Below are 14526 nucleotides of genomic sequence, written 5' to 3'. Positions count from 1 at the left end.
TTTTCTCTGTCTTCCTTCAGTGGCTTTTCTCTGTCGTTTTTATCATTGTCTCTTCTTTATATAAGTATAAGACTAAAGTCATGTTCACAGACCTAGGATCAGTGTGAACTCAGAGATATACCTGGGTCAACCGGTTTGGAATATGTGAAATGGAAACGCTGCAAAGGACCCCCTTAGACATTACCTTAGCAAGCCACATATTGATGCTAGTGAGGAAGAATGAACAGGGTAGGGTGGAGGAAGAGAGAGAAGGAGGGAGGGAGAGGGAGAGAGGGGGGAGAGAGCGAGAGTATGGAAAATAGAGAGGGAATGCGAAAGAGAGTAAGAGGGGCGAGAGAGAGAGAGAGTTGGAGAAGTGGAAGCTGTTTTCCTGTCTCCTCTTCTCTCTTGTTCCTCTGCTCTGCTCCTGCTGTTGCCATAGTGTTGTTGCTCATCTGTCCCTGGCCCCCAGAGGCAGAGCAGCTGCAGTACTTCTTGCTACACTGCACAGCTCCATCCTGGGCTGTGGGGGGGTGGGGGGGTTGTCACAAGAACCATTGTCGTAATTGGAAGTTAATCCCCTGGTTGTTGTTTTTTTTCCCCTACTCCTTAGCAACAGTGGTAAGGCAAGAAGGTTTTTTCTGAAGTAAATGTTCTGTCGTATCAATGTCATATGGGGGACACATGAGAGAACATTCTCCTACAGCAGTTGTGAGAAGTGAAGTAGTCAGAAAGTGACATTACTGGGTGGGAGTTGCTTTGCTGTGGCAGCGGCGTTTATATTGCAGATCCATAGGCAGCAGAAGAGATGGCTTATGTTATTGCACTGACTAATCGTTCCATGTTTAAATGTCTGTTTATGACGAAGACTATTAACTCACCCAGCCATTATGGTTTTAAGTCACAAATGATTTACAGTCAAATCAGGGTTGAGTGTTTTTATCAAAAACATTCTTGCTTACAGAATAGAGCCTATTTCTCTGAAATGTTGTTTCCTTTTTTCTGAAATTGTCAAAGCACAAATGAGCACAAATCATATCGCATGATTTATTACAGGCTCCTTCCCTCCCTTCCTCACACAAGGGTAGAAGTGGTGTGTAGCTCGGGACCTCAGAGAGAGTCCGGATCTGGCCTAGGTGGCCCGCTCTCCAGGCCACCCTCAGGATGGCGCTGGGCCAAGGGCTGACAGGGGCTGGGGGTTGGGGCAGATTGACAGGCAGTTTACAGTGAGGGATGGAGGTCCAGTGAAACAAAATACCAATTAATGTAGGGGTCATTCAGAGAGCTGACAACCCCTGATCCTGCCTATCTCGCTCTCTCCCTCTGCAGGGTGTTGTTTCATGCTGGTGCAGTTAGAGAAGGGCACTGGCACTCTATGTAGTATTGTATCACTGGCCCTGGAACATGGCCCACATCTGGGTGGAGACAAGGGGCAGTAGGGGCCTCTGTCTGGGGCACCTGCCCTGCCTGGCTAGGGGCTACTCAGCATGTACTGTTGCACATCACTAAGCATTCTTTACTGTGTGTCCTGATGGTGTTTCTGTTAATATCTGTACACTTCGCAACATGATGCCTAGGTCTAAACGTAATCGTCAATCAGGCTAATCAGGCAGTGTAATGGCTATAACTGCTATAGCCTGCAGGGGCTGCAGTGCTCTGCTGTAGCTTTGTCTTACGTCAGGTGGCATCACTCCTACGCAATGCAGCAAAGCTCTTTTACGTAAGACAATGCTGCTGTGGTGCTTGAGTCCTCAGGGGCCGTTTGCACCAGTTGGTCGTAAGTGGGTTGTAACTGTACGTCCGACGTAAAATGCGCTCAACGCCGGAGTTTGACACGGCAGGGCCAGGGAGGGAAAGGGGTCCAGGACACTGTCGCCGACATGGGGTTTGACACGGCAGGGCCAGGGAGGGAAAGGGGTCCAGGACACTGTCGCCGACATGGGGTTTGACACGGCAGGGCCAGGGAGGGAAAGGGGTCCAGGACACTGTCGCCGACATGGGGTTTGACACGGCAGGGCCAGGGAGGGAAAGGGGTCCAGGACACTGTCGCCGACATGGGGTTTGACACGGCAGGGCCAGGGAAGGAAAGGGGTCCAGGACACTGTCGCCGACATGGGGTTTGACACGGCAGGGCCAGGGAGGGAAAGGGGTCCAGGACACTGTCGCCGACATGGGGTTTGACACGGCAGGGCCAGGGAGGGAAAGGGGTCCAGGACACTGTCGCCGACATGGGGTTTGACACGGCAGGGCCAGGGAGGGAAAGGGGTCCAGGACACTGTCGCCGACATGGGGTCTGACATGGGGTCTGGAGTGTGCTATCTCTCTTAGCCTACCTACTGTCCTAGTCCCTTAGTCTGTCATGCTTCTCAGTAGCCTGGTTCCAGTCTGTTTCAGCTAACAATACACTCCTTGTACTCCATGTCACGTGTGAAATTGTCACAATGTCTTTGGCACATGTCATGGAGTACAAGGACTGGAATGTTAGCTAAATAGACTGGCAACAAGGTTAGTTTCTCAGGCCAGCCAGTTTAGAATATTTGTTTTAAGTGCATCATTAAAAGATTAATTCAAAATTACAAATAATAACCAGACTGTTCTCTCTGTACTCTGAAGACACATGACATGCTGTGCTACCTAACAGGCATAGCCAGTAAAGGAAGTCAGGGTGCAGAGATACCCAGTCTCTTTAGTATACGGCTCCGAGCCTCATTGTCTAGGTAATTTGTTAAATGGTTATAACTCCCCTTGCTCAAGTACTCAAGATATGTCCGTAAGCAAGAATCTCATTAGCATAACATTCATATTTCAGAACAGCTCTTAAGAGTCATTCTGGATTTGGCCGCTTCGTCTTACTTGCCTGTTATTGGGATGCTAATGTTTTACTAATCACACAGGGGCTCATTGGAATGCGGTGAGAATGTTCTGGTTGAGTATGAGCCCATGCATCTCCAGGGTCCTATCATCAGCCATAAGCTGCTCCTATCCATCTTCATAACTGTACAGGCAGAGTGTGAAGTACAGCTAATCCGTCAGATTAAAAGGAGACCTGGGCCATACCTCACCATGTTTACTACACAACGTTACATTTTCAGAAAGCGCCATCTACACACAGCGGCCTCTCTCAAGCACTAAATCACAGTGTCACCCTCAGCCTCCACACTGCTCTCCCTCCCTGAGACTCTCATCACTTTCCCTGTGTGAACAACAACAACAGCTCACATCATTAGCCCCCCACCCGCTTATTCAAAAGCACATTTTGGAACAGCCAAAATGCTGAATGACTTGGTAGAGCAGCAGCATTGCAGTTTGATCCAGTAGGTGGCTGGCCTGAAGCTTTGGCATCAGATTGCTGATTGCACCGGGGCTTGAAAAGGTCTTTACTAGTTGGATCCAGGCCTTTCATTAGCCTGCGCCCTGCGCTTAACAGCCTCTCTCTCTCGTCCCAGCCTATCTGTGGCAGCACTTGTTTGCTGTCCTTGTGCAAATGGCTGGTGTAATCCCGGGCTTGAGTTCTTGGGCCTGTCAGTCCGCATTTGCGCTAAGCATCTATCCCTCTCTCATCTCCTCAGCCCTAATTGTATTGTAATTATCAAATGAGTCATCTATTTATGCACACTAGAGCTGAGATTGGACCAGTTCTAAAAAGGGCAGGAGGAGAGAGGAGAAGCTTGGCCCAATGCTCCCTCTTTATCCTGACCTCTCTCCTAGCTACAGAACACTAGCACAGGACAATTCACACTTACTGCTTCTTGTCCCAGTTCTCGATCTTTCTGTCGTTCGTTCACTTTCTCTCTCTCTCTCTCTCTCTTCCTTTCATAATGCACTCACACATTAAACAAAGCTTTTATTGATATAGTCGGCAGTAGTACATATTCTGCACGAATTCGTCGTCAAACAGAACAGATGTCATATTTATCTGGGCTGGCCATGGTGTAACAGAGTTTTGAGTGTTTATGTGTCCCCAGGGCTGAGGGCTTTGATCAGGTCTACACTGCTCTGACAGATGCTCTCTGTGCTCTCACCCGCTCGCTCATCAACAAGGCCAGTCGACGTCTCTCCCCATGCCAGTAATCTCCCTGTTACCATTAGATGAATCGGAGCTAAAATCAACTAACTGCTACGGGGGGCCTTTCTATTTTATGTGTTCCGCTATCTCTTATCATGAGAAATGACACACAACTTCCTGGGATGATTTCTCCCCCTCCCGGTGGCTGTGAGCTGTAGCCTTGAGAGGCTCTGGACTATGATGAGGGGACCATACCCTGTAATCAGAGCTGGCTATGTGATCTTAGACACCGGGGTGAGAGGTGGCTGGGGTGGGAGTGGGGATGGGGAGTCTAAGCACTCATCGGGGGGGGTCTCCTATAGTGGGTTGTTGCTGGCGGTGTAATCAGCTAGCTTTGGAAATAATCATGGCTGGTACACAAGACTGTCTGTGATTAAGGATGGGGGGGGGGGGGGGGTAGCTTTCTTATCAAGCAAGGGCTTTAGCCTGGATTGCTTGTTGTCAGACAAGTGTCCTTATTTTAGAAAAGAGTCAAAGTTACCTGGCTAAAAAATCAGTTGTCAACAAACGCTGTTTCAGTTAATCAGGAGCATGGCAGTATCAAGTGGTGCTGTTGATGCTAAGCCTGGGCCCTAAGGGTTTGATGGAGAGGATGGAGCGGAGAGTGAGGGGCTCCCTCCCCAGCTTTAACCCCTCACTGTCAGACCTCCTCTGAGCCTTGCTGTTACTGCAGCTGTGCTCTGGACCAAGACTGCCTTGAGAAACCTCTGGCGTTTATAGTCTACTTCGATCTTATTGCATCTTAGCCTATGCCGCTATGTCATTGCTCATCCATTTATATTTATAGATTCTTATTCCATTCCATTCCTTATTCCATTAGGTATTTGTTGTGGAATTGTTAGATATTACTTGATATTACTTGATTTGGATTTGATACAGGGTATCTTAGATTAATATTGGATAAGGAAATTGTGGTGACAAATGAGACTTGTCTTTGTTGTGGTGCCTTGATGTATCCAGTTGATTGGGGAATGGAGGGTTAAACCCTGGCCATGGTAGAGAGGTATTTACCCACCACACTGCCCTGTGTAGTTGACTGTAGTAGATCAGTATATAGACTCGTGGGAACACGGGGCTCTGGGAGAACAAAACACTACAGGGCCTCCCTGGTCGGTGGGAAGCTGGGGCGAACTAGCCTACAGGGAGGATGGGCTCACCTCCTCTCCTACAGGGGATTTGTCTCAACATCATAACTGAACTTGCAGGTTCTGCAGGAAACATAGTAGGAACCTTCTCAGCTTGTCAGTGTCCTTCACTAGTTGTGTCTCTGGAAAAATGAGCTGAAAACCTGTCGAACTCAGAGCGAGAACTTTGTTCTGTTTTGTAAGTGCAAAAAGTAATGATCTAATATTTGATATGCTCTTTGTGCTGTCATTCTGGTTTTCCACTGGCGTACACTATATTTATCTTAATGATAATGTTTTTATATTGTGACATACCGGGTAGGTGCAGTGAAATATGTTGTTTTGCAGGGTCAGCCATAGTAGTACGTCACCCCTGGAGCAAATTACGGCAACATATTTTTCACCTTGTCGACTCGGGTATTCAAACCACTATTTGGTTACTGGCCCAAAGCTCTATCTGCAAGGCTATCTGCCGACCCACTTTCTCGGTAATGTTGGAGGTAACAATTGCTCTGGCTTGTCTGTGCTGTATACATCTTCATAACTGTCATGTCTTATAGCAGTCCTGCTGCTGGACCCGGTCTCCCTTCCCGCTGTTCATAGCCACATAGAACTCCTCAAATGTATACAGATAAAGAAAGGCTGCCATATTAACTGCAGTCCCTGAGTCCACAAAACCCTGAATATTAACAGTACAGCACAGCCGTCCCTTTCCCCCTTACACAGCCGCCCCTTTCCCCCTTACACAGCCGCCCCTTTCCTCCTTACACAGCCGCCCCTTTCCCCGTTACACAGCCGCCCCTTTCCCCCTTACACAGCCGCCCCTTTCCCCCTTACACAGCCGCCCCTTTCCCCCTTACACAGCCGCCCCATTCCCCGTTACACAGCCGCCCCTCTCCCCCTTACACAGCCGCCCCTTTCCCCGTTACACAGCCGCCCCTTTCCCCCTTACACAGCCGCCCCTTTCCCCGTTACACAGCCGCCCCTCTCCCCCTTACACAGCCGCCCCTTTCCCCCTTACACAGCCGCCCCTTTCCCCCTTACACAGCCGCCCCTTTCCCCCTTACACAGCCGCCCCTTTCCCCGTTACACAGCCGCCCCTCTCCCCCTTACACAGCCGCCTCTTTCCCTGTTACACAGCCGCCCCTTTCCCCCTTCCACAGCCGCCCCTTTCCCCCTTACACAGCCACCCCTTTCCCCGTTCCACAGCCGCCCCTTTCCCCGTTCCACAGCCGCCCCTTTCCCCCTTACACAGCCGCCCTTTTCCCCGTTCCACAGTCGCCCCTTTCCCCCTTACACAGTCGCCCCTTTCCCCCTTACACAGCCGCCCCTTTCCCCCTTCCACAGCCGCCCCTTTCCCCCTTACACAGCCGCCCCTTTCCCCGTTCCACAGCCGCCCCTTTCCCCCTTACACAGCCGCCCCTTTCCCCGTTCCACAGTCGCCCCTTTCCCCCTTACACAGCCACCCTTTTCCCCGTTCCACAGTCGCCCCTTTCCCCCTTACACAGTCGCCCCTTTCCCCCTTACACAGCCGCCCCTTTCCCCCTTACACAGCCGCCCCTTTCCCCCTTACACAGCCGCCCCTTTCCCCCTTACACAGCCGCCCCTTTCCCCCTTACACAGCCGCCCCTTTCCCCCTTACACAGCCGCCCCTTTCCCCCTTACACAGCCGCCCCTTTCCCCCTTACACAGCCGCCCCTTTTCCCCGTTCCACAGTCGCCCCTTTCCCCGTTACACAGCCGCCCCTTTCCCCCTTACACAGCCGCCCCTTTCCCCCTTACACAGCCGCCCCTTTCCCCCTTACACAGCCGCCCCTTTCCCCCTTACACAGCCGCCCTTTTCCCCGTTCCACAGCCGCCCCTTTCCCCCTTACACAGCCGCCCCTTTCCCCCTTACACAGCCGCCCCTTTCCCCCTTACACAGCCGCCCCTTTCCCCCTTACACAGCCGCCCTTTTCCCCGTTCCACAGCCGCCCCTTTCCCCGTTACACAGCCGCCCCTTTCCCCCTTACACAGCCGCCCCTTTCCCCCTTACACAGCCGCCCCTTTCCCCGTTACACAGCCGTCCCTTTCGCTGTTAAAACACATTATTAAAAGGAGCTGCAATTCCCTCCATCACCTCCACCTCTCAATCCCTGCGCTGACTGGATGGGAGAAGGCAAGGAAGTGTGTATGCGCACACACACACACACACACACACACACACACACACACACACACACACACACACTGGAGAGTTGCCCTCCCACCAATCAGTTCATATCTCATCTGAGCTCTCTGCTGCTTTTTAGATTAGGAATAGTCCTTTTGAAATGAGCTAATCACACAATATATCATAGCTGGTAATGCATTCAGAGACAGCGTGGATGATTGCAGGGGTAAGTGTGTCCTTGGAGGCTGCAGTCGGTGTCCCCAGCCTGGCCTGATGCATGTTGAGTTGAGGGGGAAGTTAAGGTTGCAGCTCCCCTCTGTCCTCTATGTCTGTGGACTGGCTGCAGGGTGTGCTGGACATATTGACAGTGATCCCTATGGACAGGGAACTCATCCCTAGGTCCTGCTAGTCTCCCAGAAAACAGTCTCACAACACTTTGTTTTACTCTATGCAGATTTATTCTGCTCTACAAGCCGTCAGAGTTGTTGGATTTTTACAACTGGCCTGTTTGTTCTGACCGGAATTCTAATACACACACACACACACACACACACACACAGCCCCCCTCCTCCTTAGTCACTCAGTGGAAACACCAAACACTCTGCAGCCATTTCCCTAGAGAGGAGAAAGAAGCGAGAGAGGCCTGTTGTCTGTTGTCACCATGGAGAGAGAAATAGGGAAAGTAATTGCGTTGTTCCAGGGCTCTAGAAATCCCATCAGCCTTTGGGCAGCCCTGTCAGAAAGTATAAAGACAGCGCTAAAAACTTAACTGGCTACAGACAGGCTGGGGGAGCACCCTCGCTGAAAATGACTTACAATGGCCGGGCAAGACAGTCAGATTATCTATCAAGGGAAGCAGGTGAAACAGCTGTAAAAGATGTAGGAGGGCTAGCAGAGATGAACACTGGCTTGTGTTTCTATTACCAAGATTGCCAGTGATAAAAGTGAGTGATGTTGATAAATACCCACACAGCCTTTTATCACCAGCTGCCGTGGCTGTGGTTGCTGGCGACGACGGCAGGGCTGATAACCCTGGAGGCTCAGGGCCTGGGGAGGAGGGGGAACGAGATAGGGGGGAGGATACAGCTGCATTACCCCAGCCCAACAGCCCGCCGCCACAATTTGCATGGTGACCGGGTGTCACACAAATGGGATGAGTTCCATGCTAATGGCCCGGAAGCAGAATCACATTAGTGCAAATGCAGGGTGTTCTCAGACCAGGCCTGGTTGGAGTTGGATATGTTACAGTTGCATAAGGGACCATTTTTACATTTATTTTTTTATTTAACCTTTATTTCACTCGGCAAGTCAGTTAATTAAGAACAAGTTCTTATTTACAATGATGGCCTACCCCGCGCAAACCCTAACCCGGCTAAACCCTAACCCGGACGACCCTGGGCATATTGTGCGCCGCCTTATGTTACTCCCATTCACGGCCGGTTGTGACACAACCTGGAATCGAACCAGGGTATATAGTGACACCTCTAGCACTGAGATGCAGTGCCTTAGATCGCTGTGCCACTCGGGAGCCCCTAACCTTATTCCTAACCTTTACCTAATTATCCTAACCTGCCACGTTAATTATCTTAACCTGCTGTGTAAGTTCTCCTAACCTGTTACGAAAAGTCACTTCTGCTAGTCAAAACCAGCAGGCCTGTCCTGAGAACTGCGGCCCGGGAGGAGAAAAGAGAGTGCTGGGGTGTGTGCGTCTGTGTATGTATATGTATGCGTGTGTGCACTCGTGCATACATGAATGTGTGGAACTACCATGTTAAGGAGTGCCATCATTTCTCTGGACATTTCAGTAACAGCTTGTGAGTAATGAGGTTGGAGTCGTTCGTTATCTCAGAAGGAACAGTGTTCTAACACTGTTTATCTTATTGTGACAATTTCCTATTTCCCCCAGAACTCCTTGTTTTTTAAATGCTCTGTGCACACTCTGCTGCAGATGCACTTAGCTGTGCCATGTTGCCCTTTCTGATGGCTTGGGTAATAATCCTTAATATTTCTGCTACTTTGGAATTAATTGAGGCTTTAATGCACTCTGATTCCTTCCTCCAGCACAAGCTAATTGTGTTTTGAAAAATAATAAATGATGTATTTCTTTGTGACTGTCTTAAGTGTTGAGTGTTTTGGATCAAATGTAAAGTACCTTAATGTTTTGTGGAGCAAAAACAAACATGTCAGTGGCGTTTAAAAACGATGAAATGGAGGCTTTAATTGTGCCACACTCTGTTTTGCCCTGTTGAAATGAAATATGTTTTGATTAGAGATAGCAGTGTTTGTTAAAGTAAAGTGCAATCTGAAATGACATTGTTAGATGTATAATAAAGCATTCCTCTTTGACAGATTCTCACCACAGGCTGCAGCACGGCTATGAGTTGTTGCCTGTTTTTGAGGTTAGAGAGTGCCTTTAGGGGCTGCTTTTAGAGTTTGCATCAACATTACATCTGAAAGACCATGCCAAATAAGTATCATATTTTCTCTCATAGCAGGCAAGGGAAAAGGGTCCCTCTCATACACTTTTGGACAAAAAAAACTGCTATCTAGAACCCATAAGGGTTCCTTGTGTGTCCTCTCTATTACAGAACCCCTTTTTGGTTCCAGGTAAAAACCCTTTTGGGTTCCATGTAAAACCCTTTCCACAGAGGATTCTACATGGAACCCAAAAGGGTTCTTCTATGGGGACAGCCGAAGACCCCCTGTGGAACCCTTTTTCCTAAGAGTGTACACAATGCTTTCCACAAAAGGAAGTCTCACCATGACAATAGAGAGGCCCCTCCTTTCTCTTCTCTCTCGCTTTATCTCCCTTGCTCTTCCATCCCTTATGGAGGGGCCAGTCTTGAGCTGATCTTATGTTTGGACTCACATTGAAAGGTGTTATGATGCGTTTTAAGGCTGATCACCCATCTCTTTTCTCTCTCCCTTTCTCTCTCCAGATGGTCACAAGAACAAAGAAAATATTTGTGGGTGGATTGTCAGCCAACACGGTAGTGGAAGATGTGAAGCAGTATTTTGAACAGTTTGGGAAGGTAAGGAGAATCATTGTGGGTTCCTCCCTTGTATGGTCTGGCAGTTGGCAAACCATGTCAGTGTGGGTTGGAGGGTATTCATACCCTGTCACTGTCCTCGGCTGCTGTTTCCAGGCTGTGGTCTATGACTAACCTCCCAGTCCATTCTGAGTGAAGGGGATGTGGACATGCAAATACGCAGCCAAACATACTGCAAGAGATTTGCAGAATTACATCCATAGTGCCTTCACACACCCACTGTATTCAGATACATATTAATTTGTATTGTTAGATAATACTGCACTGTTGGAGCTAGGAACACAAGCATTTCGCTACACCCGCAATAACATCTGTTAAATTTGTGTATATGACCAATACAATTTGATTTGATTTGATACTAGATTTCCGCTCAAGGTCACCTTGTGTGAAACTGAGGATGCTTCCTCTACAATATCAGCTCAGCACTTGACCTCAATAATTGTCCTTTGAGCATGTACTGCACATCTCATCTCTGTGTGTGATATAATCTCTGTATTTCTGAATGGCCAGTTAAGTCAATCATGGGTATGTAAATCCTTTAACACGGCTGCATAACTCCCCAGTGATATGTAGTTCCATGGTAATTATGGTCAGTGGTCATTTAGCTCCTGGGTATGGGAGCAGAGCACAGGCCAGGGCACTAGCTGGAATGTTATTCCAAAAGAAGATGACTCACAAGGGGAGGAAGTAGCAGTGAAGCCATAGCTGAGCCCAGCAGCGCAGAGCAGCAAGAAAATATTCAGAACGGGCATGGTTGTAATCATCGAGACTGAAAAGGGCTCAACACAAATGTCGACTTGATTGAATGACATGATTGACTTGATTAAACAAAGTTTTTTTTTTTTTTTTTTTTACCTCATTAAGGAATCCTCAAACACTTGTGAGGAGACAAACAAATCAGTCTGATTGTGTGTGTGTGTACGTGTGCATGTGTGTGTGTGTGTGTGTGTCACAGACAGGGAGGAAATCACAGTTGTTAGCCTAGGTGTTATTAGAAGGGGAGGTGGGCAGGAAGTGGCTTGTCTCTTCTGCCTGCCTGGCTGGCTGATGGTGTCTGTGTCTGTTCCGCTGCATCCCCTCTGTGACACGCATCCAACCATTTATTAAATAACCTGGCTGTCCAATGCAACCCGCCATTATCACCACACATGCTGCGCTCTTAGGAGTCGCCCGGAGAAAGACAACCAATTCATTTAGTTTCTCCTCCACAGAAGGATGGAGAAGGGGGGAAGGAGGGGGGATGTGGCCACAGCAGTGGCAGCAGGGCTCATCATTCAGATGTCTGGGATGTACATGTCTAGAATGCTTTAGTGAGGAGAGAGAAAGGGAGAAAGAGAGACTTAGAGAGAGATATTCTCCTCTGTACCAATGCAGCGCAGGACTCAGGTGAACACACTAGGCTAGCGACCTGGGAATTGTCTTTGGGTGTGGCTCTGTGTTTGTGTGGACTGGGCAAGGTGCGTGCGTTTGTGTATCTGTGTATGTGTGTGTGTGTTCAGGTCTAGGCGACATAGGCCAATTAGCAGGATGTGGGCAGGCAGGCAGCAGAGGTGGCGGTTGTTGTGGGGATAAGGTGTTCGAAACAGGTGGTGTGATCACACCAGGGTTACTGCATGATATCTCTCTGTTCTTTCTCCTTGCTCCTTTCTCCTCTCCTCTCCTCTCCTCTCCTCTCCTCTCCTCTCCTCTCCTCTCCTCTCCTCTCCTCTCCTCTCCTCTCCTCTCCTCTCCTCTCCTCCCTCAGCCTCTGACAGGGTAGGATACAGGGAGAGGAAGGGAACTGACAGCTCTCATATACATCACTCTCTCCCACTGTCCCACCTGTCATCATTAGTAAAAGTGCACATATCCAAACCCCCAGTACAACTTCGGAGAGGTCTGCCTGCTCTACATAGTATTACTGTGTTACCCAGAGTACACTGAATACGTCCGAGTAATGTGCCGCTGACAGCCAGATGAATGGGCCTGAAGTACAGTATCAGTGTGTAAAGACTGATTCTCATGCATCCCAATACCCCCGTGTGACTGACAGTGACAAGATCTCTCCTCTCAGTTCCTCTGAGGCAGCCCATTTCTACTGTCTGTGTACTGACTACTGCCAGTACAGCAAAACGTACTGTACTGGCTTCATGTAGGACTGATGCATTAGGTTCACATAAGGGCCCAGTAACAGGTATGTCTGTATCCCGTGGAAAAGTCTAGGGGTGATTGTGTTCAAAATAAACACTGATCTCCTGGTATAATACCATTATGTGAGAGCTCTGCATCAGCAGATTTGTAATCATTTTTACATTGCATGCAGCTGTTAAAAACACTTACCATCAAGAAGCAAACAACTGGTAGCAGACCTTTGATTAAATAAGGGGGCCAGTGGTCACCCTCATAATTAATTACAGCCTGACATAACAATAGAACTATAGAGACCAGGCCAGAAAAGAGGGCCTAACCACAGTGAAGGGCCTAACCACAGTGAAGGGGCCTAACCACAGTGAAAACCCAAACCCAGTGAAGGGCCTAACCACAGTGAAGGGCCTAACCACAGTGAAGGGCCTAACCACAGTGAAGATCCTAACCACAGTGAAGATCCTAACCACAGTGAAAATCCTAACCACAGTGAAGGGCCTAACCACAGTGAAGATCCTAACCACAGTGAAGATCCTAACCACAGTGAAGATCCTAACCACAGTGAAGGGCCTGACCACAGTGAAAATCCTAACCACAGTAAAAATCCTAACAACAGTGAAAGGCCTAACCACAGTGAAGAGCCTAACCACAGTGAAGGGCCTAACCACAGTGAAGGGCCTAACCACAGTGAAGGGCCTAACCACAGTGAAAATCCTAACCACAGTAAAAATCCTAACCACAGTGAAGATCCTAACCACAGTGAAGGCCCCAATAATAGTGAAAGGCCTAACCACAGTGAAGAGCCAAACCACAGTGAAGGGCCTAACCACAGTGAAGGGCCTATTTATCTGAGATGGCTTATGCTTAGTCATTGGTTTACTGTAATCGGCTTGGAGTGCGTCTCACTCCAAGCCGTCCTTATTTGGCTAAGCTGAAACAACTGCTTGCCGCTTTGTTCCCTCTGGCCTTCACTGTTTCTGTGCTGTGGTTTGACTGGGGGTCCAGTGCTTGGTTTCATCAGCCCCAGCCTGCAGTTGTTTCCAAGCCAGTGGGCTGCCACAATCAGGCCTTAATGTCCTCCTCTGCCCCGGTTCCCATGTCCTACTGGGTGGGAGCCAGCTACTGTAGTACCAGGAGGAGGATCCCCCTTAACATGCTCACTGCCACTGAGCTGATTGGTCTGCAGGAGGGTTAGGTGGGGTCATAGGGTCAGACTGAGGGAGGGTCCTGGGGGCATTTGAACCTGAGATCTCTGTCAGAAACATTTTCCATTTCTCTAAGATTAGCTGAATATCTGTCTACACATCCTGTCGTACTGCTCCCGTAGGACAGGGACTACACTCACACACTGAGGGGAGAGAGGGTACAATACTGTAGGTGAACAGGAAGACACAAAAGTATGAAAGCCTGTGGTTTGTGTCATCTCACTGTCCCTCAGTTCAGTACTAGGTCTTCTTCTCACACACTGACTTCTCCTGACAGGAAGCAGATGAGAGAAAAAATGCAACAATAAAATAATGAAAAAAGGATGCCTTAGTTAGTGACAGGAAATTTGTTCTGGTGCTCCGGTAATCTAATATCATGGCTGACATTTCGTTGTGCATTGAGATTTTGTAAATGGCAGAAAACCACAATGTGTGACTGTCCATAACGGCTGCATCCAGGACTCCATGTTAGTTCATTTAGCATACTTGCCCAAGCGCTTACATTTAATAACATCATTTGAGTTTTTCAGGCGTACCAAATAAAAACAGTGCTGATGTCCATTAGTGCATTGCCAAGCTTCCTGCCCCAGTGAACGCAAACAACACCGTTTAGATCCCCGCTTCCCAACCAGTAAATATGGGACGCAGTGGAGGAAATCTTTCTTTGGGATTTGATGAGTTATTGTTTGTTTGCTAAAATGCATCAGATTAAAACATCAACAGACTACTGGAGTTTCCATATTTTTTTTTTTTTTTTGCTCATGCAGACATTTTTGCATTGAAGTGAAATATGAAATCCTCCAAGCTTAGCCTTTTGATGGTTGTGA

General features: G+C 48.7%; 1 protein-coding gene across 36 annotated transcripts in view; it reads left to right on the top strand.

The window, feature by feature from the left end:
• LOC110533864 (RNA-binding protein Musashi homolog 2) overlaps positions 1-14526 on the top strand; it is a 321141-nt gene that overhangs the window by 103612 nt on the left and 203003 nt on the right. For all 36 annotated transcript variants that reach the window (XM_090186588.1, XM_036990243.2, XM_090186587.1 and 33 more), the window contains exon 6: positions 10260-10352. In XM_090186588.1, the coding sequence (XP_090042714.1) occupies positions 10260-10352 (93 nt within the window). The remainder of the gene's footprint in view (positions 1-10259; positions 10353-14526) is intronic.

The sequence above is a fragment of the Oncorhynchus mykiss genome, chromosome 10, assembly GCF_057628025.1.
Source record: "Oncorhynchus mykiss isolate SJ-2025 chromosome 10, ASM5762802v1, whole genome shotgun sequence".
Taxonomy (NCBI): domain Eukaryota; kingdom Metazoa; phylum Chordata; class Actinopteri; order Salmoniformes; family Salmonidae; genus Oncorhynchus; species Oncorhynchus mykiss.
The sequence above is the reverse complement of the archived record's forward strand: the minus strand, read 5'-3'. Positions and strand labels throughout refer to the sequence as shown.